The sequence below is a fragment of the Montipora capricornis genome, chromosome 10 (genome assembly GCF_036669925.1).
Source record: "Montipora capricornis isolate CH-2021 chromosome 10, ASM3666992v2, whole genome shotgun sequence".
NCBI lineage: Eukaryota > Metazoa > Cnidaria > Anthozoa > Scleractinia > Acroporidae > Montipora > Montipora capricornis.
In genome coordinates, this window is record NC_090892.1 from 71,938,810 (window position 1) to 71,966,309 (window position 27,500).

The 27,500-nt window shown below is 38.5% G+C and overlaps 2 protein-coding genes across 2 annotated transcripts in view; both read right to left on the reverse strand.

Annotated features, from left to right (window-relative positions):
* Positions 1 to 3,811: 3,811 nt before the first annotated feature.
* On the reverse strand, positions 3,812 to 10,364 carry LOC138022033 (E3 ubiquitin-protein ligase MYLIP-like). Its single transcript, XM_068869053.1, has 4 exons — positions 9,898 to 10,364; positions 9,587 to 9,777; positions 9,024 to 9,413; positions 3,812 to 5,719 (listed from the first exon to the last, which is right to left on the reverse strand). Exons 1-4 carry the CDS (start codon positions 9,982 to 9,984, stop codon positions 5,110 to 5,112), a joined length of 1,278 nt encoding a protein of 425 aa, XP_068725154.1. The 5' UTR covers positions 9,985 to 10,364; the 3' UTR covers positions 3,812 to 5,109.
* A 4,946-nt stretch (positions 10,365 to 15,310) lies between these two features.
* Positions 15,311 to 27,500, reverse strand: part of LOC138018538 (dynein regulatory complex subunit 4-like) — a 14,126-nt gene continuing 1,936 nt past the window's right edge. The window contains exons 3-14 of the mRNA XM_068865207.1: positions 26,272 to 26,351; positions 26,107 to 26,163; positions 23,927 to 23,981; positions 23,110 to 23,198; positions 22,139 to 22,255; positions 21,680 to 21,811; positions 19,413 to 19,448; positions 19,187 to 19,273; positions 18,286 to 18,417; positions 17,551 to 17,628; positions 16,775 to 16,840; positions 15,311 to 15,867 (exon numbers count right to left, since the gene is read on the reverse strand). Of these exons, the coding sequence (XP_068721308.1) occupies positions 15,718 to 15,867; positions 16,775 to 16,840; positions 17,551 to 17,628; positions 18,286 to 18,417; positions 19,187 to 19,273; positions 19,413 to 19,448; positions 21,680 to 21,811; positions 22,139 to 22,255; positions 23,110 to 23,198; positions 23,927 to 23,981; positions 26,107 to 26,163; positions 26,272 to 26,351 (1,079 nt within the window). The 3' untranslated portion in view covers positions 15,311 to 15,717. The remainder of the gene's footprint in view (positions 15,868 to 16,774; positions 16,841 to 17,550; positions 17,629 to 18,285; positions 18,418 to 19,186; positions 19,274 to 19,412; positions 19,449 to 21,679; positions 21,812 to 22,138; positions 22,256 to 23,109; positions 23,199 to 23,926; positions 23,982 to 26,106; positions 26,164 to 26,271; positions 26,352 to 27,500) is intronic.

A 27,500-nucleotide genomic window follows, 5' to 3' on the forward strand; every position in this document is an offset into this window, starting at 1 on the left:
AAGTTAAATCATACTTATTAAGTTAAATCATGATTTCTCTGATATCAAATCTAAAAGTTAGATTTAAATCATGAAGTCGTGATTTCAAATCATAGACGCATGATATGAAACCAGGATTTGTTATATCAAATCATAAACACATGATTTGAAATCAGGATTTCTTACATCAAATAATAAATTATGGTATCATACCACAAAACTTTATTTATTAAATAATGAAGAAATTGAGAATATTACGGTAAATAAATTATAATACAATCGGCGCCCCATACTACCAATCCCGTCCCCAACTTGTCACGTTTTGCAAAAGTGGAATCTCATTCTATCTTTTTTTTCACAAATTTCTCTTTCTTTGAGCGTTTTACCACCTCGTTTGAAATTTGTCAAGCAAAGATCTGTGATTGGTCATCTGTGAGGAACGTAGCTGGTCACAGTCGACCACAGGCTCCCCAAGCTCAGTATGAGAATAGAACGATTTGTATGGGAATCAAGTGCTGAAAGTGTCAACGCGATTTGAGCCAATTTCAATTCCTCATTGTCAACGCCCCATTCTCGGAAGCCCACCAAATTGAGTCAAATATTCCTGGATAAAATATTCCCACGGTTTCAATTCCACATCAAAATCGATCGACAAAGATTAAACTTTCATTTCAACCCACCAACAAAGTAATAGCAGCCCTGCGGGCGTCCTCAGGCGGTAGTTTGTCCACTCGATCGGAACCAAAAACATTTTCGGAAGGGTGATTTCCTAGAAATGTGTGACGGCTGAACTTTGTAACCGGTCGGCTTTGTAACCCTGTCCGCTTGACAAACTGAGTCCTAACTGGGGTCCTAGACTGTAGTTTTTCCTTAGCACCTGTGTCCAGTCAAGCGCGGCGTACAACCCCCGAGTACGAGGGCACCTGGAATCGACCCTTTTGGGGTTTGCCACTTTTAACGAAGTTTGAGTTAACTTACTCTTTGCTTGAAATATGCAAATTCAAATATAATTTATAAGCTATGTGCATTTTATGCATTTCTTTGTGTGTAAAGTATTTATTGTGATGTAAATTGCATGTATTGTAGATGTATGCCCCTGTTCTGAAAAAACTGGGATAATTTAAGAAATAATATAAGAAAAGTTGGACGCGTATCTGGAGTGGAGGTTCCCTTTTATAAGTTATGATATGTAGTTGAACTGTTGGCATGCGCATCTTTCTTCGACTAGACTTGTATAAACTCTTTTTGATCGGTCAGAAGTTTCCCTCGAAAGAGCTATTTAAGCATGTTTGATGAGCTTGTGCACATCACGCAAAAAATTGTGACAACCTATACTAACTGAACGTAGGAATCAGAGAGTACTTTAAGCTGCGAAAATCCCGAAAAATGGCTTAATTGTTTTCAGAAACTGCGTAAAAATGTTCGATAACTCTCCGGTTGCACCTCTAAAATTCCTATAAACTCCTGAAAATTTTTTTTAGGACGTTCGCGCTAAATGTTTGTGCGCAACGTTACTGTGCAGGTAACGCGACTGTAATATGTCACGCATTATTTCCAGCATTAGTGACGTTGAGGTTTAAAAACCTTTGAAAAACCGTGTACGATAAGTCTTGCACAGCGTTGAATCAGAGAAGATCATGATCAGTCAAAATTGATTAAAATATTTATGAAAGTCAAGTAGACTACTGCACGACTGATATTCGCGTTGTTTTATCAGTCGTGCACTAGTCTACTTGACTTTCATAAATATTTTTCAAGCATTAGTTTAAATAACATGGCGACAAAAATGCCGGGAAATAATTTAAGGCCGGCAAAAGCATGGCAGATTTATTTCCGTATCATCATGAAACCGGATCGAGTAGTGGCTGAAAGTTTGGAAAACTCGCGGACGAACCGTTGTTTTTATTACCCTACGAACTTAATTAAGTTCAAAATGAATGCATGTTTTTGAAGTTCTTTTCCTTTTAGACTGCCAGCAGTCTCTTTCTTCTCCTAGACCACGCGGGCACGAACGTCACTATAAGCGCGACCCACACCATGCGAGCTGGTAGAGTGCACGCTTAAACTTGTGGTGAAGAGAAGTTGTGAGGGAACTTGAAAATGATCAACATGTCAGCCTAGAAGCCATTGTTTCTCAATTCCCTTTTATTTTTCTGGGTTTAGTACTTTGCTAGTAACCACATATCTTCTCAGGGGGCTATTTGTAAACCTAAGACTTCTACCATGGCACTACAACACCAAAACAATATTGTGGACTGTTAGAGCTACATATTATGCAAAGACAACTTGAATCTCCTGGAAGACAAAATGCAGCTCATTTGACAATATGGAATAAAGCACTGTGTTACTGCACTACCACACGTACGCAATGCGTGCCTATTTTTTTCTAAAAATGACAGGAATTTTTCTTTCTGACAAGTGATTAATAGGCTGGTAGCCAGGTTTTTAACCTCAGAAAAAGATCTGTTTCGTCGTGTGAACGTGTAAGCCAAAGGGCCTCTGCTGGCACGAAAAAAAATTGACTGTAACGCTGCAGTCCAATACCACCCAACTCAGTCCCTTCTGTTTTGAGTAACACGTACCACAGGCAACCCAGTGTACGCTCACGGAGCGTCTAGTTATATATGAAATACACGAGTGCCCAAAACTCCCGTGCCGCATATTAATTCTGTGGCCTATAGACGCATTGCATTCTCAAACCAGAGAGCCTTTGACGTCATTTTCTCCTCGATCCAGCTCTCTCAAGATCTTAAATTTAGTAATGGCAGGCCATTAAATAGGAAAATTCCAGTTAAATGAGCAGGCATGTTTTTGAAATCAAGGCTTAAAACTTTGGTCGCTAGTGGTTAGTTAACATAGTTTTGAAATCAAAAGAAAAATGAGAATTCATTTTAGAGGTCAGAGGTGCACCTTAACTATGACCACATTTTCCCTTTATGCCTGACTGTCCATGAGTACAAGTATGGGGTTTTGACAGGTGTGGTCAACAAATGAGATAGCTGTAGTAGGCTGCAGAGAAATACTTTAATATAATACCACGAAACAACATCTTTTTTTTGGCTGCTAACAGCCCATGTGCTTTTACCCAGGGCCACCCTGCTTTGAAATGGGTTTCCCCACCCTGGTCAGGGGTTTCCACTGTCCTTGTCCATTTCCAAATGCTTGAATGTATTACATGGAAATAGAGAAAGCACTTGAAAATTACACTCTAGCAGGGGAATCTTTGTTTACATTTTTTGCCTTGTTAGCTTAGTGTTCTTGTCAGTCAGCCAAGAAAAACACTTATATTGAGAGTCCATTGCGTAATGAGCTGCCAAAGAAAATTTGAACCTGGTAATCTCTGAGGAAGGATGCTTTGAAAACTTACAAAACATATGGTGTCATTAGCACTTTTGGCACCCAACTCGTTATCTAAACTAAAATGCTTAAAATTGGAGATTTAACTACCACAACGTGTAGGTTTAACAAGTTCTCTTGTACCTTTTGAAGACAATTTGTAAATAGCATTCTGCGAGCAAACTCGTATCTTCATGAGACAGTGAAGATTCCCTTATAGGTATCTCTAGTCAAATGTGGGTGCTCCACAGCCAACCTATTTTGATACTTACATAAGATCCACCCAACCACGATGTACCAAAGGTACTCATGCGTGCCTTTAATAGTCTGTGAACAATGCATGGCTTCTTTATCATCCCACATGTTTACCAAAATTATATCTAAGTGTTGTGACACGGGGCTACATTCTTTTTTTTTTTGTTCTTTTACTCTGAGACAGAGTGATTGTCTGACAGGAGTTGAACTGTCGACCTTCCATGCAAACTGAGCCAACCAGTGAACAGTTTAATACTTTTATTGTCACCCAACTGGTGAATAGGTTGTGGCAAACTACATGTTCATAAATATCGAAATTTCTATGTCCTTCTTCTGGTTCTATTACTGCACTCACATGGATCAATAACCTAAAACTATCCTATTGCAACAATATCAATAAATAATCTTTAACGAAATTATATTATTTAATGCTCTCTAGATCAAAACAGTGTTCTCAAAACACCCTTGCATCTGTGGTAAGTATAAAGTAATATGATTATGAAATGATAAAAAAATGAATACAAAAATCTTGTTCCTGTACATAAATGATGGCTTAGAAGAAAATGCTGAAAACACCAATTTAAAAAGCAAGGGGTTTGAGAACTACGTATCTTCTGAAGCATGGGTTATTACCTGCACTAATTTTGTCACATAAAATACTTGAATTGTTCCTACAAGCAAATTTGGTACAATCAAATAAGCTGGTGTGTGTTGAACCTGCATCACATTCCAGACCATTAATTCAAAATATTTAAATGTTGCTTAAATGAATGAAAGCACAAGTTTAAAAATGATCAAATTGTGGGCACCCAGCTCTGAAAGTGATAAAAGTTCTGACCTGCATTTTGACAACAGAACAAGGCAATACTCATTTTCTTCTTGAATACTGAATCATGCAACACACTCCGGAAGTAAATGATGAGTTCAAACTCTGAAGAATTACATAATTTTTACAAAATTGATTCTTCAGAAGTTCCTTTTCACAATAAATTTTAAAAAATGGAACTTTCGTACCTGAGCAGTTCTAGAAAAACTTGCTATCCTTGGCCTGTTGAAACTAAAGAATACATCCACTAGCAGTGTTATACTGCTGAATACTAAAAATTGAACTAATGTTTACTTCTAAAAGCTCTAAATATCTTTATATTAAAATTAACGTATTATACATGTAACGCATTCACATTTACTCTGGTCTACAAAACTCACTTTTTCTCTGTCCATAAAAAAATACTTTAAGTATTTTACCCTTAAGCAGACACTTATAATGTTGCCTAAATTAGCAATCATCTGATCAGTCCCCGAGTCCACTCCTTCATGACATATGTTTGCTCATCATTGTAGTACTTTTGTGTAATGCACCAGTGGCAGAGCAATTTCCATTCAGTATTATATACTCAGCTGCTTCTTGTGATGAAATTGTCACTGGAAAGGTTCCCAGTATCCAGAGGTAACTGTAAGAGCAACAAGCTTAGGTGCTACATCTTTGAACATGGCCAAGTGCCAAATTTCAGAAACACTCTTTCATATGTTCATGTTGTTTTAGGTCTTTCCCACCACAACAGGGAAGAAAACATGTTGAGTACGATCAATGTTTCTTCTGCAAATAGGACATGATTTAACATTGGTGGCACAGACACTGCATGACACCATGTGACCACAAGGACAAAAAACAGTGTCAATTTGGCGGTCCATACAGATCTTACACTTAAAAGAGTCCTCCATCTTTGTCAGCTGTTCTTGCAGCTGTGATGCATGGGAATCACATGTTTCAGCTTCTTTAAACCGAACAGTGGCATTATTGTTTTGAATTGGATCACAGCCACGCTTATAAAGAACTCTTCTCCAGTGATCATAAACCTCCCTGGAGGTCCTCTGAACATCAAATATGTACTTTTTCTCAGAATCCTCATCTCCAAAAAAGGAAATAAGTGTTTCCCTTAAGTCTCTTGTGAACTGGTCTGTGACAGCATTTCGTACAGTGTCACAACGGTAAAATGCATGGTACTCAGTAATGGATCTGTACAGTGCACAAGCAGCTTCTTGGGTCAGTAGGCGAAAGGTGAACATGGTTTCACCATCAGGAGTAGTTATTCTGAGGTACAGATTGTTCTTCACATGAGTTGCCATCTTAAGACCACTATAAGCGAATCTGAAACAAACAAACATACAAACAGTGTAAGAATAAGCAAGTTTATTGATTAATTTTCGGTAAAACCACAAAGAAATTGGTGATTAAAAATAAAATAAGACACTTCTTTAAGCGTTTACTCGGAATACCTTGAGGTGTAGAAGTAGGGTGATCAGGTGTGGTTCCTGGATTTTGCTTAGAAGGGGATGCTGCACTGAGAAATTAACTAACCAGTGACAAACAGATTTTCAAAGCAACCAAAGAAGATGAAGGCCTATTTTGCAGAATACTACTTATTTTAGAAAGCCACAGGTCATCTGAAGATGGGGGAAGGAGGGGGGGGGGGGAGGGGTTTGAAACCATTGCACCTGTAGATCCCCTCTGGTGTTACATTTAGGAAGAGGTAGTTATTATTTGAGTGACATTCAAATTTGCCAAGTTGGAAACAAAGCAAGTAAAATAATGTTTCTGCAGGCAGTTAAAGTCTGGATGGCTCATTCATAACAACAGATAATGTACCACTAATTATTGCTCAAGGTAATTCCTTAGTATTGCATTGTGCATCCCTACTGCACACGATTTTTGCATCATTAGCATGCGCACCTGAGCACATGCGTGTACATTTCCCTCAAACTATGGCCGATAGCGAAATAAATGCTCCTCTTCTCTCAAACAAGCACGGTGACCCCCGATTTTTTCCCCAGGTATTTTCTAAGAACAATCTAATAAAGAACATATTTGAAGAAGAAAAAAGTTCGATCGTAGAACGTGAATTTTTTTGGCCAAGGCGAAGTCTTCAAGCAAACCACAGATCTGTCCCAAAGAGTGCACTATTCCCACAACCAGGCAATCAAAAACGGTGAAAATAAAGCAATACTGCTTATGTGAATAAAAGCTTTATTTTCAAAATAAAATTTTGTATCTTTCAAGTAACCAAGACTTAATTCTGTATGACGGTGATTCGAATTTTTAACGCACAACCAGTAAAAATACCCCATTTTACGAGCCTGCTGACGCGTTAACAAGCACAGTGACCGCATTTTTTTCTTTTTCATATCATGAATGTTAATTATGCCAAGTTTCCAAAAAAGTTTGATGGTAGAACAATTTCAAGGGGATTAACTTAATGTTTACAAATAAATTGAAAAGATGACCTAGCTATAGGGATAGTTTGTTTTGGAACAAGTTGTTGGATCGGAAATAATGTGGATCTACTGGAGGCAGCGTAATACATGTATCTATTTAAGACTTTCGGGGATCTAGTATGTAGCGTGCCTTTCAAGCAAAATGATGGTAAAACACTAGTGCAGCAACAAAGAAAACTTGTGAAAAACCACTCTGTGGTTACGTGAAAACTGGTATCCAGCTCCAAAGGTTCGACAATAAGTATTAGTATTGTAAATAGAGTAAGCAGTAAGTAGTGTTAGTAATGTAAGTAGTCCAAGCCAAATAAGTTTTTAAAAAAAACTGCTGTGAATGATGCAGCAGGTGACCTCTAGCTCTAGGTAGCTAATTGAAGAAGATCATGAAACTATCAATTTAAAGAAAAAAAAAGACATCAGCAGGTGATGCTCATACAAAGATCAGCTGAAAGAAACAAGAAATAATTTTGGTCATTTCCAACATACCACTGCCAGAAGTTCTGTACTTGCGATTTCATCATGTTGTCAACAGGCAAGATTAGAGTAAATATCTTATTCATAACTGCCCTGCGTGCAGAGTCTCCTTTGATCTTCCACGATAAAGGTTCCGGACTTATCTAGGAAGACCGAAGGAGACTCTGCTCATTTTACATCATTTGCCATCACATAGAACATTGGCTTCAAGTTTCTGAATCAGCAAGCGAAATTAAATGTGTCACACTGAAGCCCCAACCATCGCTTTGGTTGCTCCACTGCATGTTATAAATTAGGACGGCTGTGTTTATTGTTGCAGTTGTTTTGTTACAGAGGGAGATAAAATGTATTGCTCAGAGCTCAGAGGGGTGTAGTGCATTGCTTTTAGCCAACGAAATCACCACCTCCTCATTCTATTGTCCATTTGCACCACAGAAAACTAAATTCTACCCAGATTATAACTCTGATATCTTTCAGGTATTCTGAGTAATGAAACAAAAGCCTCCGGAAGTAAATAATAAACCTTTATATTGGATCTCAGGTCAACTTTAGTGATTTCAATAACCTTTAGCCAACTTACAAGCAAACAATACTACACAATATATTTTAATTCTCCTTGCAGCAAACTAGCACTCCAATTGAACACATTAAATTATTTTAACAACTTCAACCACTACATCAACCATCAGACTATTGCACAAAAATACTGGCATATAAAAAAAGAGAATCACAAAAAAAGGGTCAGGTAAAAAAGCAGGATGGGTAACAGAAGAACTTATTTGGTGTTAACCTCTTCACAATCTACAACCACCATCCCCTTGTTTTCCTAGTCTTCCATCATTTGCAGACAAAAGACAGCTCAAGGCAACAATCACGCAAAATCTTCATTTGATATGTGACCACATGACGGGTTAGGATAAACAACCTATCTCGGTCACGTCGGCAAAAATGTAACATGTACTGTGCCCTCAAAGAACATAAAAAAATATTCATCGAACGAATTAATAAACACTTCGAGTGATTGGGATCGTGGCCATACTACCTTGATTCCCAGAGAGACTTACTGGTACTTTCATTCTAACAAGAGGACCCAGCTGTTCACGTGTTTAAGGCGGGTATGTACAAAAGTACGGACAAACACTTAAGCAAATATCACGTTCGTTTAAATTGATCTACAATTGTAGTTATTAAACCCGGGCAATGAATACTTTCAACTAACTTTTCATGTGAAATCAGGGTTAAGTTAAATTTCTCTGCTCTAATTAATACTTGGTTTAAGTGCCACCATTGATTTCCAAGCCCTCATTCGCTCTTCTCTGCACCATCCAAATTATACACTTGAAAGCAAACTGACAGGGCAAAACAATTGAAGATACGAATTATCTATTTACAGAAATTTAACTTCTTCATGCAACACATCTATTTGGCATACCAGGGAAAAGTTAACTTCGCAAAAACTGCCCTATTCTCAGATAAATCGATTCGAAGCGCCTGTTCGTTGGTTTTAAAGATGATAAGATAATCTGTTACAACTGATACGTTCGTGACTCCTAATTCTAATTCAATTTCACACGTGATGAGTTGCAGAGCAACAACGCGAAAAGATGGATTTTTAAAGGTTCTTTGATCATTTCGAAATCTATAAAGTCCTCCCTAAGTCCCTTTTACCCAAACATAAATAAAAACTAGGATATCAGTTTTCCTCTTACCTTTCAACAAGGTTAAATTCATCATCGTATATCTTTATTTCTTCGCTTCCAACTCCAATGTGTAACGAATTTCCAGACTCACTCTTCGCGAGATGATACTCAATTCCATAATTTTCCATCGACGAAAGTTCTTTGATGAAAAACTGTTTGGCTGCAGCTGACCGGACACCTTTTAAATTTGCATGTTCAACAGAAACACGTCCCCGAAAATCGGAAGTCCACTGAGATTCTACTTCGGTACCCTGACAAAAATCGCACGGCAAATAAGAATCGCCATGATCTCCAACGGTTGCTTGAGCAATAAGGGCATACACAGTTGCTGCTTTCTCCGGTTCTGGAGTGATTTTTCCTTCCTCCAGGTTTTTCTTTAAGTCCAAGAAAAACTGGTGCCTGCACGAAAGAAAAAGATGCCCTTTTGTTCACAAAAGTACAACATGACATGTAACGCGTTATAGTAATTAGGTCTTGAAGAAAACAAGAACTGCAGACTTGCTCAGGAGGCCGGACAAAATGATCAGATTTCCAGCACTTCAAGATTTCAGAAAGATTTTTGTTAAACTAACCTTGTGGCGTCTTGAAGCAAGTACTGAGGCTGGACAAAAAATTTTACCCGAAACTGCAAACGGTAAGGTGAAGCACCGGGAATTTGTCGTCGAATCCTGTTCCTCGAGTTTAGCCACAGTATTTCGTTCTTCGGCCCAGTAAATTGCAAACCGAAATAGTCCACTTCCATGATGCCGAGTCTTTTGCAAACCTAGAGAAAAGAAGGGAAAAGAAACCGACAAGCAAAGTCAACGAAAAAACTTCAATCAGTAAATTTTCGGTTTGGGTAAAATTTTGGACTTTGAGCTCGTACAACAACCAACACACGAACCGCTTGTAAAAGTTCCTGTCCTCTTGCTTTCTCCCGAAGTTTGAACTCTGTAATTACAAAGTCCGGTAAGGAAACATGGCAGAGCATGTTGGATCGAAGAATTGACCGTTTCGCTTAAAGATGCATAAAAATAAATGACACAGCGTTGCACTACGAACTGACACCAGCCGAGCTTTGTTGATCTGTCGAAAATTTTTTTGTGAAGTCCGTTTTCAGTGGACTTCGATCGCCAAAGTTCGCGAAAGGTCATTCCCTGTTCACGTGGAGCGAAACCTGGTAACCAATCATGCTTGGCACGTGCAAAGCAGTCAACCAATGCAAAACAAGTTCGCAGGCCTTCTTGGGTTTCCCCGCCCTGCGAATAAATAGCAACTTTCCGTTTTCTTTCTGTTACGTCATTGACCAATAAGGTATAATCTTGCCTTTGTGTAAAGCGAAGCATCTCATCAAGGTTCTTAACCTTTAAAAATAAGGCTTCTTGGCATTAACCACGAACACAAAAGATTTTTATGACAGCCAATGCCAAACTGGGACAAAGTTCAGGAGTCTAAAAACCAAACAAAACTCAAGCTAAAATTTTTAGCAAAGGATATTGAGAATAGTCGTGTTTGTTATTGGGATTTGCGAAGAGAAAACGAGAAGATACCGAATCAGCATCAATATTGAGCCTATGACACTTTACCTGTTTTAATGAACCTTGTGGACTTTGTTCGGGTTAAATCGATCTATTCTCAGTGGACTTAATCAGGATAATATCCGCCAAGCATAAGGCTTTTGTGCCGCCGTTTCGAGTTTCTAAATTTGAATAAAAGAGCCCATTTGACATGAAAATGAACAATTACCGACGATTATGTTAATTTAAGCTCCTTTGTCTTCTCTTTGCCTGCCTTCCAGCCGTTTTGGAGCGCTTTATTTTTGTAAGGTTTTAAAGTTTATATACATTGTAACGTAGGTTTCCAGTCCGTGATATGTTCTTCAGAAATGAAGTGAAGGAGTGAAGTACATATAGAGGCTGCTCTCGAGGCTTTTCAAGACTATTTTACGATTTAATTTGGGGGACTTTGGCCAATTTGTAGACTTGCCCCAAGTCGTCTTTTTGGACAAATGAGCGAAACAAGCGAGCGACGTTTGTGGGCAATGAAAGACCTGTGGCTCAGTTGGTTGAGCATCGGGCTGTCGGGAGGTCGCGGGTTCGAACCCCGGCCGGATCAACACTCATCGAACACTCAGGATCTTAAAATAACTGAGAAGAAAGTGCTGCCTTTGTAGTTTCATCTGCAAATGGTTAGACTTTCAAGTCTTCTCGGATAAGGACTATAAACCGTAGGCCCCGTCTCACAAATACCTTCTATGTTAATAAGTTCCCTGTGGGTCGTTTAAGTGCTGGAGCATGTAGATGTAGATGTAGACTGCCCCTAGCTTGTGAGCAAGCTCTCCGTTGGAGTCTCGCGCGAGATTGTCGGGCGCGAGCGGTGGATCGCGTGCGGCTAGCGAAGCGAGCCGCGAGAGGATTGGGGCAGGTGGTGAGAGAGACCACAAATGCGAATTATCTTTCAGTTTTTGAAGTCTTTCTCCATCACTCGCTCTGCATTAGCTTAACCAATCAGAGCAAAGAGTTAAAAAAAGACTTCAAATGACGTGACTGGTCTCAAAATTTGCGATCTGTAACAGAATTTGCACTGTTCCATGTAAACAGGCGGTCCAGGTACAAAATTCATCCATGCAAAAATTTGTCCGGACCCGTGTAAACGTAGCATAATTCAGACTAACGGTTGAAAAGAACGAACGAATTAATTAATTTTTTTCTGCTGAAAATGTCTTGACAATGTAATATGTGGCTGAAGGAAAAGGAAATTGGAGTCGAACCTTGACTTGATTTGCTTTAATTGATAATTTCAGTTTACAGTGTCCCCAATCAGTGCTCCAGCGCTAGAACGACTTCCTTTCCTGAAGGTCACAAAATCTTGTGAAAATTTTTCCATGATTGGTCAATAAATTTTAATTAAATTTATCACAAATTCAGGATTAGTTCGATTAACTGGGACCACCACATTTTTTATTGAATTCATTTACATCTACATGTTCCAGCACTCGACAAAGTCCCTTTTTGACTTGTGGCTGTTTCTGCTTAGGTGGCCTCATACACCACAAGCCTTTTTAGAGACATCACCGCCAAGCCGGCCACTTCTGCTGGAGAGAACAGGACAACACCGTGGACTTTATCCCCTACTCTTCTCGAATAGTGTTTGGGTTCTTTAACGTCCCACAGGGAACTTATGAACATAGAAGACATTTGTGAGACGGGGCCTACGGTTTATAGTCCTTGTCCGAGAAGACTTGAAAGTCTAACCATTTGCAGATGAAATTACAAAGGCAGCACTTTCTCCTCAGTTATTTTAAGATCCTGAGTGTTGATCCGGCCGGAGTTGAACTCACGACCTCCCGCATGACAGCCCGATGCTCAACCAACTGAGCCACCGGTGCGCGGTTGCGCATAAATCTATTGAGACTTCCTTTAAAATAGCCCCTCGGTTTAATTTTTTTTTTCAATTTATTTCACAACTGCACGACAGGCTGAGTCAGTCCGTCCAACCGAGGAATTTGCCCGACCACAAAATAACTTGGTAAAGCGCTAGTAATACGCAATAAGCTTTAACATGCCGACTGGAAAGATTATGAGATTGTAAAATTAACAAAAAAATCGCAATCGAGAAGGGATTCACTAGAGTCGGGAGGACTATAGCTAGGGCGGAAGAGAATTCAACAATTCAACGTTGGAAGAAGTGGCGTAAAAATTAGATGGCTAATTTTAAACGGCCGGCTACCGCTCAAGCGCGGAAATTTTTTTATTTTAACTTGTTTTGCTCCTTTGAGAAGTTGCTCGATATCTGGAGCTTGCAAACAATAAAACACTAGCTGCATGGAAAAAAAGAATGATTCACCTAAGTTTTCCAGTTTAGGAAAATTGTTGTAAATGTTACTACTTATTTGCTCTTTGTGACACAAAATTCGTTTAAAAGTAAAAGTTTACTTCCACCAAAAAAAAATTAAGGGGGAAGAGAGGGCATCCCCCATACATGCCCTTTTGCCGTAGGTAATATGTCTCAAGTTATTTTTTAGATCGACTCCCATGCTGTACAGATCTCAAGGGGATTAGGCAACGGCCAATCATATCACTGAGGCCGCAATGTGTTCCGCGTGGATAGCTCACGCTCAGAGAACACATTCCGGCCATATGATTGGCTGTTGCCTAATCCACTTGGGACTGTACAGCATGGGAGTCGATCTGAAAGTAACTCTAGGCATATTACCTATGGAAAAGGGCATTTATGAGGGATGACATCTCCCCCTCCTTTATTTTCTCTTGGTTTTACATGTTTTGTTGTACATTTGCTTCTTTCGGTAAATGTGGTGTATTGACTCAAATTAAACACGATTTTGACCCCTACGTAAAAATAATGAATGCTTGCTTTGTATTTGCTGTATGGTATAGCAAACTCAATGTTTATTTTTATGTTTTTACTTAAACTAAAAGCGTAAATCAGTAAGCAAACGATGATCCTACATTTTACCAAACGTTTGCACTTTGACTAAAATTGTAAGTTTACAACCTTGTTTTTTTCATAATTGTACACTCTGTGAACCAAAATCAATCTCCAACATCTCTAAAGCTACAATATTTGTGCGGAAAAGGATTCTCCGGCTTAAAATTTCATTCCCTTCCCTCCTGCCGCACTCGAGAAACACTCAAGACTTCTCCAAGATGACCAAATATCACATGCAAGTCTCTCTTTTCCGGTGAATGAGCCAATATATAAAAAAGGTTTACCCTATCTTCGGCAAAACAATTCAACAAAACGCAAATTTCAGTCCGACGTTGGCCTTTTGTTGTAAACGTGATGCTAAGTTGAATCTACATCTAACGTGGCAAAGGTTACCAAGTATACATATAGATACTGTCAATCATAACCACAGAAACAAATTATCACTCATCAATAGACAAAACATAGGCTCTAACAGCTGACTTAAAAAGTCCCAGAATCTCCATCTAATGGCAAGGTATTCCACTTTTGAGAGTTCTGGGGAAAAATTGTTCGTGTAAATGTTCTCTTTGGTCTGAGGATTTATGAAAGAAGAGTGAGATCTTGTGTTATAAACATGATAAGGTACATCTAAATAATTTATAAGTATGGTTAACGCAAAACTGCCTTTCAGTGACTCATAAAAGAGTTCCAATCGGTAAGCGATTTACAGCTCCTTCCTCCGTCGGACAAAAGCAGGTTACCAAGTGGGGATCTCACGCACCCGAGGCATACTGCAGATGTGGACGTACTTATGCCTGATATGCCCTCTCTTTAACAATATCAGGACATCTGGAGATATTTCGTTGTAAACGGCGCGGTACTTGCTGTTTTCTAAACACGATAGTTCCACTCAATACAATACACACTTTATTAAACACTCCCCATAGGGGTTTTGCAGGGCCGATGAAACAATCATGACAGAACAGAACATTCAATACCAACTGTCAAGGGCCGATTTACATGGTACGATTTTTGGCGCATGCGACAAGTTTAGGACAGACCTACGATATGACTCACGATTGTCGCAGCGTTTTAAAACAAGTTTTTGACGTACCCGACCATCATAAATCAGTTGTAGGCCTACCGTAAGTTGTCGCATGCGACAAAAATCGTACAGCGTAAATCGGGCCTAAGAATCCCAAGTGGTCGGAGGCAAGCTAATTGGCTATTTACAAGTGCAGCTGAGAAGTTGAACCAGGGACTACCAGGAACAAATTTAACCAGTGGTCAGAACGTGTCTTGAAGCCGGGATCTGCACATCTAAAGGCAAGCACCCTAACGACTTTGCCGCACGGCCTCCTCACTTTGATTGCAACTCAATTCCTAAGTAGGGATGATGGTCCACCGATTCCAGTACCACGCCCTTTGAGGTCTATTGGCTGTTTGCATCATTACCACTTTTGCGAATGCCAATAGATGGCACTTCTTCAAGTTGATGTTAAAAGACATCTGCCATCTATCAGTCCAAGATTCAAGCTCATGGAGATAGATCCCTTTGAAGCCTGTCTTGCACACCATCAACAATTCTATACAGCAGGCAATCATCAGGAAAGAGACGGACTTTCGAGAACATGATGTCACTTTGCGATGTCGTTAATGTACATTAGAAACATACGAGGGCCCAGGAAGGTTCCCTCTAACAGGAGTTTAAGCCACACCTTCTTGTTTGACCCATTGTGCGTTGAGTTAGCCATCCCCGTATTCACTGACCCAAATTTACCGTTATTAAATACCATACTACTCTAAATTTGCGAGAAGGTGTTGGTGGGGCGCAGTGTCATCCTTCAACATTGAACAACTCTGTTAAGCACACAACGCCGCGCAAGTGATTTTTCATGAGTTTCTTTTTTATTTGCAGTTCCTTATTGGTTCAATAACAACAACAACAAAAAATATTTTAATTTTTCTTTTCACAGAAGACTGCCATTTTCACTGTAAAGGATAAATGGCAAAAACATAGATTAACAAATAAAATTCAAGCTAGATAGGTTTAATCGAATTAGTCTACACTCACAGGAGACAAAAATTCTATTTTTTGCATAGTAAAGACCCAAAGTTTTGTAAAACTGGCGAAATCCCATCTGGGAAACTTAAAAAGATAACATTCGCAAAACAAAAACTGCAAAGGACTTAAAACAAACGAAAAACCAAATGGTATTTTACAATTATAAAGGTAAGAGATCTATGTTCTATGTACAAATTCTTTACAATTATAACGGAAATATGCATTGATGAATTAAGTTGGTGCAGCGACCAGTCCGGCTGGTCCTCGGCCCAGCTGTTGTCCTCCAATATTGCTTTCCAATGGCTTAAATCCGAGCTCTTCTGTCGGAACACCGAATGACTGGAGTTTTGCTTCGTAAGTTCGGATGAGATCGTTGTGAGCCTGAAAGAAAAGAACGCGTCCTTCTGATTTTGTTTACAAGCCTCAAAAGGTCATTTTTGTTAAATGCAAATTAGCAACCATTAATACTAACATGTAAATTGTATATGTACATACTAAAACAATGGATAGCGTTGAAGGAGCGCTCTGATCATGATTGGCTGCTCAAACTCCGAATATCCTATGTTATTAAATTCTAAAACCCGGATGATGCAATTCTAGCTTTCTCATTGGTTCACTGGATCTCGTTTACCAGCCATTATACCTGCGTTTGACCTTATATGGAAATGAATGCGGCAAATGTCGCTCAGCATAAAATCACTTTCCGGTTGTTTCTTAAACTTAAATCAAATTTAGCAAAACCGGAGGCTGAGGATTTCATAAAACCAAAAAAACTCCTGTTGTAGAGTCTGGGATAGTCAAATCACGCGCATTCGCCATCAGATCAACACTAGCTTTTTACGGGCGGTTTTTGTGCGATTTAAAAAGTAATGAGAAGTTTATAAAATAAGCACGTTCTTTCTGAACTGCTTGCATGTCGGCTGATAATGTCTCTTAGCGGCGGGCATTATCAGCCGACATACCAGCCGCATGAATGGGTTTATTTACTTAATATGTAACATTGGTGAATCGATACATATATGCACACACATTCACACATATCACGCAAAATTAATAGTAATCTTTCTTTCCCCAATAATTTGATTCAAAATCGAACTTTACACAGCGTTCACTTTACACAAATAACCCGAGTCGTATTCAGACTGTGTGGCTTTGTTTGGTCACTGGGTGTGGAGGCCCTAAACCAAGCTAAGCCACGACAAAAATGCGACAAAAAGTGACGACAATGGAGGCAGAGAAGAGAGACCCTGGGAACGAGGTTGCAAAAAGTGAAGTAAAATGGTTTTACCTTGCAGACACGAGCGAGCTCATACTGCAAGTCCTTGATAGCACTGTTCTTTGAATCCAGTACATCCTTAAAAAAACCAAGACAAAAACAAAAAAACAATTAAACAAAAAGAATTGCGCTGTTTAAAGGTCGTGAGTTTTCCACTAGCACCACATCTCCGTACTCAATGAGACAACTCTTCGCCCAATTAAAAACCACGGCTGCTTGCCATAGCCAATTAGATTGCGCGAATTTAGCAAATGATTTGACAAGAAATAAGCGTTTTTTATTATATGACAAGCAATTCTCAGGCTCAATAAAGAACTCTGATTGGTTGGTTTGAGGTCTCAGTACGGACCATTACCATGGAAACGGGCCGTTTCCGTATTTGCGCATTTGTTGTGCGTGTGTACTGTCTTTAATGCATGATGGCAAAGATTTGACGATAGGCGTCATACTTCTGTCTAAGTAGCCAGAAATGAGTTAGGTAGGGCAACTACAGGCAGAAACGATAGGGCGACCTGGGTTGTTCGGTTTGTGAAATTTTTGGCAAGAAGTAAATGCACGAAGTTCTAGGGTGGTGATGATGAGATTAGACGCAGTGTCCGGTAACAGCTTTTATAATCCCACATGACACAATTTTCGGGACCGTACTGGGGAATCATGATTGGCCCGCGGGTCGATTTTGTACGGAACTCCCTGCACTCGGTCCGTATTGCCACGACTTGGGGCCAAAAGAGATTAATATTTTGGATCTTTCTAATGTTTACTTTATCACTAACAGCAAGTCACCTTACCTCCAGTTTCCTTGTTACAACTGTAAGGGCAGTGGGGTCCAGGTTGGATGCTGAAAGCACTTCGTTTAGCTGTGCTTCCTGTTTAAAAATGATTTCAAAAGTAAAGTTAGCATATTTTTGGGAACCTTAGAACAGTTCTGGCTACTCAATAGCCATCAGTTCCCACTTCACGAAGACAACGACTGTGCCTTCATGGGGGTCACTCCTGCAACTTAAATGTTAGCGTTTCTTGCTGATATTTGGCGATCAGTTTTTTTAATGGCCTTCCGAGAATGGGCGATTAGCAAGCCAGATATTATATCATTTTCGAGGCTAGAATTTGTACCTTCATTCCCTCTACCCGCTCCACTGCTTCTGTGAAAGTAATGAGCGGCCAGGGCCCACATATAATGCACACTGCCTTCTGCACTCCAGAGGCCTCCACCCACATGGCACCCGCAAACAAACTTACTTTTTGTCCATAAGATCAACAAATGATTACTGCAAGGAACATGCATTCCAACAAAATCGAAGAACTAAAAAATGTGCCTTTGCATCTCAGTACGTGTTACGAAAAACTTGGTTTCTTTTAGTAGTCTTGGTGACTGGGAATCTGAGAAATAACTATCGCAAGAGCGACACTAAATCGCGTTTTTGCGTGTCTAAATATTACATCTAGAGTAACATTTGCGGAGGACGCAAAACCTGTCGAGAAGAAAATCAGGAAAAGAAAATCTTCCAGCAAGATGTGTTTACCTTCTTTTCAAGAGTGTCAGCCAGAGCCGAGAGTTTCTTCTCCAGCAGCAAATTCTTAAAATTGCTTTTCTGTTGAACTTCATGGATGGCCTTGACAAACTTGCCATAGAGTTCGTCACGCTCGCTTTGGGTCTAGCAAAATAAAATAACACACACACAAGCTCTTTCATAATATGTAAGAACAGCAATGACCAAGGGAAACCTCGAGAAAAGGTTATATCTCTAAGCCTACGTGACGTTCTTTAGCGTTTAGGATCAAGTGGGAGGGGCTGAAGTCCCCACTTTTTTTTTCATGGCAACGTGAATTTTTAAGTGCACGCACGGGGATTTTAATTTTTGTATTTAACTTGTCTCCAAATTTGAGTTTTCAAGCATATTGGAGGGGATAGCCTGAAGTGCAGGCGTATTTGAAGGCAGCAAATCAATGACTTCGAAATGTCAGTGTAAGAAATTATGGCACAAAAATGGTTTACAAAGAAAATGGATGTGCAGAAAATTTAATGGCTTAAGCTCCCATGATACCCTTGTTGCTCAGTGGTTGAGCATCTGATCTACTCAATATAGAAGATAATAGTACAGGTTTGACGCCTGTTCGGAGCATCCGGTTTTTTTCATAGTATTCTCGAGAGTCATCATCAAAAAAAGTCATTTCTTCATTTACTTAGCAGATTTATCTTCTCTACAATTGACAATGAAAGAAATTCCCAAAGCACCATCCCCTCCCTCCACTCATCTATCATCTAATAGTGCAACTGTCTGGCTGGTGTTGTCACAATTCAATTTTCTTAATGTTTGTCGCCTCAAGACGAACTTACAGTATGCTTTATACCACATTAAATTAAGTTAAGTGAACGACAATATCCCCTCGAGCAGCCCAGCAATTAGCAAATGTCAAACACACCTGCGAGAAGCGTTGCTGAAGGACTTCATGCTCCCAGTGGAGGCTTCTAAGTTCTTCATCTTGGACTTTAAGTCTTGCTTTAGCACTCTGTAAAACAGCAACAGCTATTAAAGAAATAAGCACTTGCTACAAATTACTCAAGACATTTATGGGTCAATCAACAACAACTTCAACTTGACTGTTACTTGATATAATAGTTTTGATATAATAGTTTTGAAATACTCACAGCTAACGAAGCTTTATCTTTTTCATAGTTTGCAAGCTGAGGAGAGAATTATAAATTGTATTTGTTGGTGATCTTATAGATTATGTAAAACCCATTTGCAATGTTGGAGGAAATATTAATCCAAACCTTTTTGGTAAGAAATGATGCCAACATATTTATCTACCGATGAAACTGACAGTTAATTGTTATCAGCTGACAGTACCTAAAAATTCCGTGAAAGAATTAAGACAGAGTCCCTAAATTTGACTTGAACATAATATGCCAACAATGTTTCCAGAAACATTTAGAGGTTTAAGCTACATGTAGGAGCCTTAAAAGTAACTTTGTTTGATGAATAGACGTCTTTTTTTAAAATGTATTAATTTTATTCATTTATTAGATTTTATTAACAAAGAAAAACATACATACATACGTAGAGGATATTACATGGCCGTTCAGAGATACAAATTTTCTCTTCTTGTTTTGAAAAATATTTCACTCATTTGCTGTGCTCACTCATGAAATTTTTTTCAGCACTAAGAGAAATTTTGTATCTCCAAGCAGTCATGTAATGTTCTGTTTATTAATATATATAAACACCAATGAAATACCAATGAAAGCACTAAATTTTTGTAGTCCTAATGTAGAACAGAGGTGCCATTTATTATGTAACCATAGCAACGGTGATCTTTTCACATGTAAAGATAACATGTTACTTTTTTCACACGAGAAGATATCAATGTTTTCAGGTGAAAGCTCACCTGGTATTTCATTACCGTATTATAATAAACACTGTGTAGCCTACCAGCCACGCAATCCCTGGAGTCATTTACATACATGTAATAATTATTATAAGATTACACCAGTGTTAACAACTTCTACTTCACAGCAAAAAACCAAAAATGAAATTTTGGAAAGTTATCTTTCTTTGAGAAGATGAAGAGATGTCTGGTAAAGAGGAGCCCCTTGCTTTATTAACTTAGAAATACTATTTCAAAGTTTGGTTCAATAGACCATTAATATTTTTACAGTTCTGTGCTCAGTTACTTGTCCTTCAAAATAATTAATGAAAGTGAGGCTGGAGTTGACCTTGTTATGATACAGACCTCCCTCCTTTAGTTGGAATTTACATCAGAAAAGCAGTGAGGTTTCTATCAAAGCAAATTAGTCAACTCCGGCCCCACATTCATTCATAGGCCAGGTAACTAAGTACACAACTGTAAAATGGTCTATCTATTCCCTTGGATTTCCTTTTGTGAGTGATTAACAATCAGCTTTTTTAAAATTTCCAAATATTTCTTTCATTTTTTGTAACATTAGGTTTGACAAAGAAAGAGAATAATCAGTACAAAATTGATATTATTGAAGAATTACACCTGCAAAACATATTTGAAATACCTATTTTGATGTCAGTCAGTATAAAATGAAGACTGCAGACTGGGTCTAAAATGCAGTCTGAGGCCTATTTTTTACCTACATGTAGTCTGCATTTTAGACCCAGTCTGCAGTCTACAGTCTGTATTTTATACTGACTGGTTTTGATGTCAATGTTTGACATCCTCTTGAAGTAAAGAAGTGAAATTAAAAAAATGAAAATTAATATGCACTGATAAATCTGCAGCTAGAAGAGACAGAATTTGTTAATCTAAATGCTGGGCTGATAACATGTTAACTAATGGAATGTTAGACTGATATGCTAAATGAGTAGTTTTCCATGAATGGAGTCCGATTGGGTGTTGAGCAAGGCTGTGCTCTTAGAGCACAAGGTTCTAAACGATGAGATCCAGGGTGTCCAGCACTAAAGCTCATATGTAAAAAGTAACTTTATCTGGTAGCCCAAAGGAAAAAGTTTAATAGTTGCCTTCTAGGCATCCAGGCGCCCTTACAGCACAGCCCTGTCGAGGCTTGATTTTAGTTGAAAAGCATGTCACAAATCATTTAAGTCCAGTTTTCAATAATTGCATTTTCCAAGTATGGAAAGGTTATTACACAGATTGCCAATCAGATTCCATTCACAGCAAACTATTTACTAATCTTACCATACCAGTACTAACATTGTATCAAATTGTCTCAAAATTAATTTGTTTCCGAGTTTTAATCCCAAAAATTTAATGTTTACTGAAATGTACTCTTGGATGGTATTGTAGGACACATGAGTATTTCCCGTTTTTGAAAGGTAAATAAATTTTGTGGTCATTGATATTGCCTGTCAATATGTCCCCTTTTTTTTTGCCAAACCTGGTGCTAGAGCACTAGATGCTACACCTCAAGTAATGTACACTCCTCACCTGTTTTCTAAGTTCTTCAACTTCTTCTCTAGCTTTCTGTAATGGTTCTGTTAATCTCTTGTTCTCAGCCATTATCTCATTCAATTGTTTTTCCATTCTCTCTTCCTTCTTTTTCATCTCTTCAACTTGTTCCTGTTAACATCAAGCACACTCAACAGGACACACTCATGAACATCCCTCAAAACTAGTGATCATGCTTTTCAGCAATTGGACTAGCTTTCTGGCTATATACTTCTACATTACTCACTTTTTGATGGCCCATAAATCACACTGATTACTGAGGCCAAAAAGGTAAAACAATGTGAACACTAACATTATACATTTCAAGTACTTCTAACTTTTGAAGTACTTTTTTACAAAGCACAATGTTTGTTTAATGAATGATGATATTTACAATGCTCCAAACCAAACAGAATAGTAAACTAGAAACCAAAATAATTAAATATAAGATGGTCTTACCTTCAGTGAATTGATGAGAGCCAAGTTGTTAAGTGTGATGTCATTGTAATAATTCTTTATGTCACTGAATGCCTTCTCATGATTCTTCATGAGGGTGTTGATTTGACCATTCTTGCGCTAGCGACATGAAAGAACATCAAGCATTTAACTCTGACAAATTAGTGACATGATGGCTGCACAGATTGAGAGTAATATCAAAGGAATCTGTCCCAAATATAAATAAAGTGTATTTAAAAAGTGGAATTTTCTCAATTTGCAGGCATTTTATCCTTGGGTATTAAAAAGCCCTCACAAAACTGAACAAGATAGGGATAGAAAGGGATTTAGAGCTAGGACAAGCACAACACCACAGAAGCTGGAGAATCTGTGAAAATGACTCAAAAAACAAAGTGCGAAACAATGCATATTAGTTTAATTGATCCACAGGTGTTAAAACTTGGTTTATATTTCACATGACAAACAAAACATTAAAGCTCATATAAAACCAAACAACATGAAAAAACGCAATCATGACCAACCACATTATTTTGCTTTCATTTGAACGTGGATCATGCAAGGTTACTAAGTGGCATGACCGTTTTAGGGGTGAGGCCGGTGAAGAGGCAGCTGAACATTAGTGTTGTATTTCAAGACACAGAGATGACAGATGTCTGTTAAGCTTTACCCCTTGGATAACCAAAACTATCCAGAGTATCTTCAACAATTAGAGTTGGACAAATCCTTTTTAATTTAAACTGGAAGTGCTTACATTACAAGCCCGTAGTCACTAACTTGAACTGCGTTCGTTATACCCAAGATGATAAATAAGCTTATGTTAATTCTCAATTAGTTAGCTCTAAATTTTTGACACAAGTCATGTATATGTTGAGGGCAATTTTTGGAGCTTATTTTGAGGTCATAAAAGGTCAACTTATACTCGGGTAAATACAGTAAAAATCATGCTAAATTAATTGTATTTCTTGATATCAAACCTCTTCAATTTCATGAATTTCAGTTTTTCTTCTCAGCTCCAGCTCTTCTCTTAATGCCTTCATTTTCTTGTCATACTTTGACTCAATTTCTGTTAATTTCAAGAAGCCCAAAATTGAGAAAAAAACAGGCAAGAACAATGTGCCTGTCATCTAAAGAAAGGTGGCTCACACCAGTTTCAGCAATTTGGAGGTAATGCCTTATTTATAGACTGAAGGATGAACTCTACAACACTGTTTAAACAACCGCAGTGCAGTCAGGTACCAAATCAAATAGCAATAAATCCCTAACAAGATGTACTTGTTGATGTGACATAATAGGTCACCATGGAAACAAAAGAGCTATCTAAAAAGACCCTATATTTTAGTCTCTAAATGCTTCTATCTTGAAAATGAAATCGGTGAGCCCCAATCTTTATTCCTAAAACATAATTAGCAGGCTTAGATAAATCTCTCTGCAATGTTTAACAAAATTATCTGGAGCAGATTTAGAGCCACCATAAAATTTTCCAGTTGTGAAGGTGGCTATGAATCTACTGCAGAGAACATTTCAACTTTGCAGAGAGCTTGATCTGAACTTGTAAATTGGGGGTCACCAAGTTCGTTTTTGAGATATCAGCATTTAAAGAAAATAAGAGGGCATTTTTACATTGCATGCTCTTTTAATGTGACCTAGCTATCGCATTTACATCAAATTTATTATGGGTGTGTTGTTACTGTACATCATTATTGGTGTTTCTTATGGTACCATAATTTTGCCATTAGACGAAACAGTTGGGTGGATTCAGTCCTTCAAAATGTAATGGATTCTACAGCTTACCCTTGACTTGTCTTTCAAAGTCTTGTCTTAACTTTGTAACGTGTTCATCGTGACCCTGATAACAGAAAAGCAGCCAAGATATAACCCAAATTTGAAGATATAGTAGCATTCAACAATAATAATCACAACAACAATAATATTTATTTAATAAAAAGAAGTAGAAAATGAAGAATTGGGCATGGGTAGGACAAGCATGAGCTTAAAGATTAGCCTCAACCATGGGAACCGAGACAATGCCACCCTCTCAAAGTCTGGTAGCACCTCTGACATTTAGCAGAGGGTATAAAGTGCAGGTTGCCGGTCACTGTTTTAGCATAACTGAAACAACCAAAACCTTTACAAAAATGCTAACCTTAGGCTTAAATGTTATATTTTAGGCCTAATGTTGTTTCAGCTGTGGTGAAAGAATGACCTCCAACTCTAACCTGCAACCTGCAGTTTACATCCTCCATCTGGCAAGTGCTAGCAACCCCCCAGCTACCCTAGCTGGGATTACAACAACTGCTACTTCAAGTATATCTAGATGAATATGCAAGACTGTGATAATGACGGTAATGACAAATGAGAGGCTGTCCCCGCTGCTTTCAGTGTCTCGCCATTAGTCAGCTACTCACTTCAGATCTAAGGAATGCAACTGCATAGAGAAAGAAGAGCAGCACAGCATATAGAGAAGGAGGTTGGGAGAGGGGGGTGAAGTGTAGAGAAGAAAAGACAACAGTGTTATAGGCTCAATTACCAGCCGCTGTTTCGGGAAATGAGCCAGCGCTCACTCCTGAAATCACGACTGGATGCGTGAGGTGAGGCATTGTTAATCTCCGCCAATCAGAAACTCACCTGCACAAATCGGTCTGGCATAAATTATATTTTTTGGCTGCGAAGGTATTCTTTGACCCGGCCTGTTCAAGGTTTACAGTGCTTTTAAAGGTAGGAAACATCCAAGATTTCGACAACGAAAAGTGTTAGAGAAGCTGGAGAATGGGGATTGTGTCGTTTTCTACTGCCTGAGTTCGGAAACTTCACTGATTTTCCAGTTGGCGCCAAGGTCAAAACATGGCTTTCAAATCCATTGCTATTGTAATTTCTCCTCAGACTTTGCTAATGTGAGAGCAAGTAAAATTCCTCAAGATCAATTGAAATTACTGCTGAGTTATTGGTGGCAAATTAAAACAAGAGGATCGATGAAGTCCACTGAAAGCTGAGGCAGCTGAAGATTTTGTTGATGATTCGCCGGTTGAATTCAAATCACATTGATCATTTAACTTCAAACTCAAGCTCGTATCATCCGGAAACTTCACACACACGCTTTAAGCATTGTTATGTAATTAATGTTTATTTCCCCGCAACTATATTCAAATATATTTGAATTTACGTCACAGACACAACCTATTGCTCATGCATCCAGCCGTCTCTTCTTGGGGAGGATCCCCGAACTTGAGTGAGCGGTGGATATCGAGCATAAGAGTGCTACAGTTGTAACTGATAGTAGAGGCCAGTGGAGAGGAAATGATGTAAGAGAAATGTTTATTTTCATGAAATTCCCATGTCTCCTCTTAAAAGATGAAAGTTATGGTCATCTTGCTGGCAGCAAATGTAGCTTGGGAAATTATATGCCAAGAGATATAAATGCTGACTTTAAAACCCGGGGACAATGGTATGTTACAAGTGCAAGCAATGCTTTTATTCAGTCTCTTTCTTCTGGGCCTTAATACTTTTTTTTAAAAACTGAACTGCAGGTAACTTCAGTCTAAAGTGTTTGTCGTAATCTGTGGTGACTGGTAATGAGCAATGGCAGCAAAATGTTGACTGAAGAAGTCCTCATCTTTCCTCTGAGGCTTCCATTTTATGAAAAAGAAAAGTTGGTTTAAGCCAAAGCATGGCAGGAAAAACGCAGCTTGGCTGATAAAAAGCAAAAGAATGATCCACAGAAGTCAGTAACTTAGTGGCACCTTCTGGTCCACAATCATGATGAGACCTATCTGGATTTTCCTAGGCCTTGAGCTCCCCACCCCTTGAAAACTCCAATTCCCTCAATAGTGGGGTCTTGATACATGTACACATGTATTTCTGGAACCACACAACAATAATTTATCATAACAATAAAGGTAAAAACTGTTGTTACATTTATTTAATATTTAGCATCATACCTGGCGTTGTAATTTCTGTCAACAGTTTGGACTTACCCTCTTAAGATTCTTCACCACATCTTCATGGGAAAGTTCTTGCTCTTTAAGTTCAACCTATTGTAAACCCAAGAACATACATGTAAAGAAAAATTGTTTATGACTTGCACATGTTTGTCAAAGTAAATTACATTGATCAAATGAGGGATACTGTATGCTGTATACCTTAAGAGATCTTTTGTCTTTTCTCAAGTCCTGCTCATTGTTTTGGTGATCATCTTGTGCAAGCTTCAGTTGAACTGCACCTATAATAAAGTAGCAAACACTTCTTTATCTCTATGTGTATTAATGTGTATACATGTGTATTAAAAAAGTGTATCATTTGTGTCTCTGAAACTTTATTTGCTTCAAAGTGGGATCCAAATTAAATTCAAATGCTGGTCTAAAAATGATGGCACTGTAACCTTCCAGGAAGAAAAGAAGTTAATTGTAAAATTAATGTAAGTAACTCTATGCCTGCACACCTGTACAGTAATCAACACTTTTGTGTTAATGACTTACATGTACATGTACACTGTAGCAAGAAATTTAAGTTAATCTTGATTGCCTTACATTATTGATCTCTGTGTGCCTATTCTTAGTGACTGCTTTGCTGGATCTTTCTGAGGAGATTGTTCTCACTATCTTTTAGTAATGTATTGAGAACTGAGGTGAATCACATGAAAGTTACTAAATGTACTTGTCAGGACTAATTTACTACACTGTTTATGAAGTTGACACCATCAGTAACTATTAAAAGGAGCTGAAACATGCCCTGCTCAGAATAAAGCTGAAAGCCAAAATATTGAGGACTGTCTGTGTCCCCTATGCTTTGTCAAACTGAGTGGGTTCAGGTCCTTTAACCCTTTGACACCTGAAACACCCTAGGACACCCCCAGTTGACGAGTACATCATCTGGCGTAAGACAGAGTATAATCTGAGTCAAGCCTCACTCCAAGGGGTCAATGGGTTAACATCCCACAATATTTGATTTAAAAGGGCTATGTCACCCACAATGCTCAAAAGGTAGAATGAGTTACATTGCGAACCACCTGAAACTGTTGAACAACATAATAGAAATAGAAGAAAAGTAAAAAGTAAAGAGAAGCATGGATGGACATAAACGGACAAGATTGAAACGGATTGCATTTGGGTTTGATTCCCAGACTCAGTGTCATATGTGGGTTGAGTTTGTTGATTCCCTTCTCTGCACTGAGAGGTTTCTCTGGGTACTCCGGTTCTCCCTCTCCTCAAAAACTAACATTTTATTTGATTTGCGTTAATTAATTGTTAATTTCAGTTTACACGGTGACCCTAACCCCAATTAGTGCTCCAGCACTAGAATGACTAGACACTTAAAAATATAATTTCTTTCCTTTCCTTTTTCCCTCAGACCCTAAGTGTTGGTCTGGTTG

Excerpts from the sequence above, each read along its gene's own strand:
- LOC138022033 (XM_068869053.1), bottom strand. The coding sequence starts at position 9,984 with ATGCTCTGCCATGTTTCCTTACCGGACTTTGTAATTACAGAGTTCAAA. Across the intron at positions 9,778-9,897 it reads GACAGGAACTTTTACAAGCG|GTTTGCAAAAGACTCGGCAT; the intron begins GTTCGTGTGTTG and ends TCTTTTCTCTAG. Across the intron at positions 9,414-9,586 it reads TTGCTTCAAGACGCCACAAG|GCACCAGTTTTTCTTGGACT; the intron begins GTTAGTTTAACA and ends TCTTTCGTGCAG.